This window comes from Antedon bifida, chromosome 1, assembly GCF_963402885.1.
Source record: "Antedon bifida chromosome 1, ecAntBifi1.1, whole genome shotgun sequence".
NCBI classification, from domain to species: Eukaryota; Metazoa; Echinodermata; class Crinoidea; order Comatulida; family Antedonidae; genus Antedon; species Antedon bifida.
Genome location: NC_136226.1, coordinates 13141261 through 13147088, shown reverse-complemented (window position 1 = coordinate 13147088; position 5828 = coordinate 13141261). Strand labels below are relative to the sequence as shown.

Genomic DNA, 5828 nt, shown 5'->3' with positions numbered 1-5828 from the left:
TGTCATTGTCCATGTGTTTTTGTCTATGTAATCATATCTCCTTATTACTACAGCGATTTGGCCTAATATTTGTAAAATAACCCTAATATTTTGGCACACATGGCATGTCATACCTCCTAAATGAGCTGGAATTTAGTTGTAAACAACAATCAAAAGGTGTGCCTTGCAAAGGAAGACTAACAACCTAAATGAAACAAGAATAACTAGAGCCTTGGCAAGTCTAATTAATTGAAAAAGTTCATTCTCACTCTTTCTGGTAAACGTTAAATATTGCACGAAATACTTCATTTCTTATGGCGACCACAGCTTATTTGGCGATAAATTGACGACAAAATTATCATGTTTTCTGAATTTAAAATAGAAACCATGACAGGATGAAATTAACAACAGAATATTGAGATGTTTTTTATTTTGCTTAACATACTTATAACAAGGAATTGTATAATTTTCAATATAAAAATTGTCTGTCATGAACTACAATACAATTCTTAATGCAAGTCTTAAAATACAATAGAACACAGCTGCCCGATTGGTCGTTCAAAGCCCCATAAGGCAACATATCACACCTGTGCTGTGACAACTTCATTGGCTTCCGGTAACACAAAGAATTACCTTCAAGATCCTGCTATTTGTTTTCAAAGCTCTTCATAATTCTTCATCTAAGTTCATTTCTGAACTTATTAAACCTTATGTTCCTAAGCGGTCTCTGAGATCAGGATCTGAGTCTCTTCTTTCCCATATATTTCATCCTTCCACTAAGTTTTATGGAAATCGTTCATTTTCTTCGGCATCCGTTTCTCTTTGGAATGCGTTGCCTATTGAAATCCGTCAGGCAACTTCCACCGGTGTCTTCAAATCTCTCCTCAAAACCCACCTTTTGAATCTTTAATTTTCAAAATTGTTCTGTCTATGTAAAGCGCATTGAGGCTCTCAGCATAATGCGCTATATCAAGTACCAGTTATTATTATTATTATAATAAAAATATAGACAATTTATAAATATTTAATAATTTATTGAACAATAACTATTGAATGTTACAGAATGTTGTACATTTCATACACAAAAAGCTTGTAGGCTAATCATCCAGCTTGCACATGGAAACATCCTTTATATGTGAGCTATCATTCGCTACAAGTAATTTGTGTACCAAATGATCTGCCATTCCTAGTATACAGGTGGGAGGGTATCACAACGTAAATTGTACATAATATTCAAAGATAAGCATCAGAATCCGGTATTTCTTAAGCTCTGTCTTCATTTCAAACTAGTAAACTAAATATGGTAGTTATATGCTTAAATATGGTAGTGATATATATGGACATAATTTCCATATGGGCACATCAAATTTTTAATAGTGTAGACAGAGCTTAAGAGGTAAGAAAATTATTGGTAAACATTATATTTAAAGCTGTTATTAGTTTTTTATACCAATTACAGTAGAACCTCTCTTTCAGGACAGGCCTATTAAGGGGACCTTTTATTGGGTTCTAAATGTGTCCCCATAATTGGAGTTCTATTATTTTAACCATGACATATTCATCTAATGTTTGCATAATTATATTGAAAACTGGCATTCAGTTGAAGCACTATTTGAGAATACAATACTGAAACTGTTGTAATACAATACTGTACACACAATACATTATCACAAATAGAAACTGTTCAGTGCAAATACCCACAATATTATTTAATTATCTTTACTCTACCACAGTATTTTATAAAATATTGCATCCTGGGAAGGAAATATCTGTTACTTGTTGAACGTCCCCACCGTCATAATCAATAATTTGCTTCACAATCTATGAAAGATACAAATATTATTTATTTCAATAATAAAACAAACATTACTAGATATTGCTAATTGTGTATAAATAAATATATGAATCATGAATATATCATAATGTATGTGAAAATTATGTACCCTACCTGATCAGTATTTGGAAATCCTCCAGACTCTAACTTGGAAAACAGTGTTTGATTATTTAAGGTTACTTCAAATGATTCTGAAAAATATAAAATATGTAAATAGAGCCATTTCCAAAAAAATTATGAAAAATACAATTTGAAATTGTGCAAAGAAAGTCTTCTTAATTATGCAGTTATCAAATTGAAAACAAGGATCTGAAAGCATTAAAAAATAATATAGCAATATGTTACTGGGATGCTATCAAAATAAAAACAATATCTAATTACCATTTTCACATCTGCATAAATTTATTACAACTTGTTACACATTTTCATACACGCATATGTGAAACAACACATAGTTTCGCAATATTATTATTATGATTACTACGATTGGTCACTTTAATACCAGGGCAATACACACATGCGCATAGTAACATTCTGAAACAAAAAAACGGGCCTCTCATTGGTGTGGTTTTCTCAAAATTGTCTTCACACTATGCAAACCTGGCAACAACTTGTTTTTGCAGGTGTGAAAAGAATTAGAATACTTACGACTGCGACCAACACTTCCAGAGACGTCTACTTCCGGTACTGCAGACTTTATGTGACTTTGCAGCTCCAGGAAGCGGTTCTCGTACCCTCATGCACCACTATAAGTATAAAAAGATTATTAGTATTTCTGTATAGTATTCAAAGACATTTTTTGCAACAGGAGTTACAAAATAAAATTTACAGTATTTAGCCAATACTTTAACTTTATCTAGTAGCGCATTCAAAATAGCCTGATAATAATAGCGCTCCATATATAATACAGAATATATAGTTTATACCGGATGTTGATGATTTTGGGACCAAAATAAGTAATCGATTTTATAAATGTGTCTCACCATGGTTAAAAACACTTGAGACAATCATCAGGCCCAACGCATAAGTAAGATGAACAGGACCGCATTTTCTGGGCCCGACCTTCGTGAGCTCCATCATCCGTGGTCCCGATCGTCTATCAACCATAAAACCTTTTATAAATTATTAATTAGGCCTAGGCCCTAGACTAGTAGGCCCCTACCTACTAGCTAGTAGGCCCTCTATGTATGCCTAGTAGTAGTCTAGCCTATTTATTGATTATATTTATAGATTACTAACTAAGCTAGTAGTAGTAGGCCTACTACACGGTCCCCCTACTACTACTACTAATACCCCTAGCATATCCCCCTACTTTACTAGACTAGGCCCTAGCCTACTAGTACTACTAGCTAGCTAGGAATCCCGCTAGCTAGGCCTAGCCTAGTAGTAGGCTAGGCCTAGCCTAGTAGTAGGCTAGTCTCGTCCCGTTACCATAATAATAAAGCAAATGCCACCGTCTTGTGACGATTTATTGGGAGCCTCATCCATGTTTAATAAACAAACTCACCAGTATTCAATATGTACTTTATTAGAATTTGTCGTCATTTTGACTTCTGTGCAGAGTAGCCTAGGCCTAGTAGTACAGATATTACTATTAGTATTACTTAGTACAAAACAAAAACTGACGGAGAGATGTATGTGGAAGTAGAATTTATCTGGAGCAGCTGAAACACTCGACTCGAGCGAGAGAGCCTAGCTAGCTCACGAAAATTATCGAAAAGGGCAAGGGTCACGTTTAAACGCCGGAAGTGTGTTTTAAGTTTACCGGAAGTGTAATTGTTGAAGGTCATTATTTATATATAATGACCTATAACAGGAAGTAGCATGTCATTATACCAAAGAATTCTTCTGGTACTACTCCAATAAAGCAGGAAAACTGCATCACACTAGGTAGTCGAGTTTATGACCCGACCTTTAGTTGTTGACTGGGTTGATTGTGGGTTGTGATGATTTCGTTGTCTGTTATTTCTTTGATTATAATAATTATTATACAGTATTAAACCAAAGAATTCTTTGATATAATGATATTATATAAACAATGACTTGTCGGTCATTATTTATAAATAATGACATATGACCGGAAGTATAAGTCATTTTCATTATATAAAAAAAAAGAATTCTTTTGATGAATCAAAGAATTCTTTCTATATTTATATTATTATTATAATTATTATTAAAAATACTTGGTTGTTATTCGTCGTGTTGTGACTCCTTGCCAATTGACCTGTGCTCACGTCCCATGTGTTAATTTCAGAGGGGAGTGGGTGGGAAGAAATGCTCAACTCTCTAATTCTCTCTGAATGCATTAAAAACAGGTCTAGCGCCCTCTTTTTCCACCAACCAATTTTCTGTGAAACGACCAATCGTTGAAGGAGGAGAGTTCAGATTACGCGGTAGCAACAGTCTTTACTAAACAAGCCAATCAACGACTCACAACAACGCAGTTACAAAAGATTCAACCAATCAAAGTTAGGCTACCTTATCCTCTAATTTGCATACTAAGTTACGATCGGCGAAGGCGAACTTCTTTCTGCCATTTTGTGAAGTGAAAAGCGTCGATAAAAGGTTACTGATTAATAGATAATTGGATAAATTATAAATGGTAAATGGTAGGTGTTTTCTTTTTGAAATACACTTCAATTAAGAACACATTTCCAGTAGGTCATGCATGTTTTTTAAAAACAAAATATTGATACTTGAAACAAACCTTAATTGCTCATTTGATTTATGGTTAGGCCTAGGCAGTCTGGGTAACTTATATTAAAATATTATATTACCTACCCACCTTTCTCAATTATGTGGAAAAAGAAATTTTCTGTAAAACGAAACATTGATTTGCCTTTTTAAAGTGTTTAGTTGACTTCATGGATTTACCTCAAGTATTAAACATCTAGGATGCGATCATGTTTAGTACGCTACATGGATGTGATTTCCGGTGTTGTCACAAATATGTTCTTTCCTGAAGTTCTGTGGAGGGTTAGCCTAAGCATTATCAAGCTGTTTTCCTATGAAGTTGGTATACAGTATACAGAAGATTGTGGCTAGCCTACTCCTTCCTCTACTTAAATTTAACGGTTCAATGTTTTTTTTGCAGAGTGGTTACTAAAGAATTGGTCTTTTCATCTGCCTACTTGAACCATTGATACTGTTGTGTTCAAGTCCATTGATATTTTGACAACATTTCTGATCTCTATGTGGAAATAATACGTTGTAGCTTTGATGGGACAATGCATGCACTCAACACATAGTAAGACCTCACCATTAATGCCAATTCAAACTAATAATTGCAAATTTATTCACAGGTTAATGAACTGTTCCTGATCTTGTGCCCCTTCATATCATCACAAATATTATATATCTATATTATAATAAGATATGTCTATCCATCCATGCATCATGCACTTTTTTATTTCAATGATTGTTTTTAATTGTTTATAAATTATATTGTACTCATATATACGTCTGTGTTGTTAATTATATCACTAAAGCTATGCGACAGAAATTTATGTACCAGGAATTTTGTGCCAGCTTCAAATTAACTATAATTTAGGTAGAAAAATAAATCATTATTTAATTAATTATATAACTATTTAAGATGATTTTTACTAACACTTAGATAATGCATGATACAACCCCAGAGTGCAGTCCCCTATTATTCCATGCACACTGGTTTATTTCTAGCCCTATTTTGAAACGGAAACACAAAGGTAGGTTACTAATGCAGCAAGTCATCGCTTCGAGCATCCAGGCTTCAAAACAAGTAAGATTTGTAACTAGCTGCTAGGCTTGTACGTAGATAAAAAAACTCATGGTCGTCAACCATTGCTACTGTTTTGCCATGATGCCTAGTTGCATCTTGCGGCATCAATTTTGGTCTAACTAAGAAAGAGTGAAATTACATGGACTTCTGGTTTGTTTTCATGAATCTTGTATAGGAAATAGCTAGTATTTCAATAGTTGTCAAGGTTGTCCATATAGGGTGACTCCTTGCATCAATTGGTACTGATTGAATAAC

General features: G+C 33.9%; 1 protein-coding gene across 1 annotated transcript; it reads right to left on the bottom strand.

Moving 5' to 3' along the window:
- Positions 1 to 392: 392 nt before the first annotated feature.
- LOC144834889 (migration and invasion enhancer 1-like) lies at positions 393 to 2824 on the bottom strand. The gene is made up of 4 exons (XM_078689872.1): positions 2797 to 2824; positions 2462 to 2548; positions 1928 to 2004; positions 393 to 1800 (listed from the first exon to the last, which is right to left on the bottom strand). The coding sequence occupies exons 1-4, from the start codon at positions 2822 to 2824 to the stop codon at positions 1717 to 1719; spliced, it is 276 nt and encodes a 91-aa protein (XP_078545998.1). The 3' UTR covers positions 393 to 1716.
- Positions 2825 to 5828: the final 3004 nt, after the last annotated feature.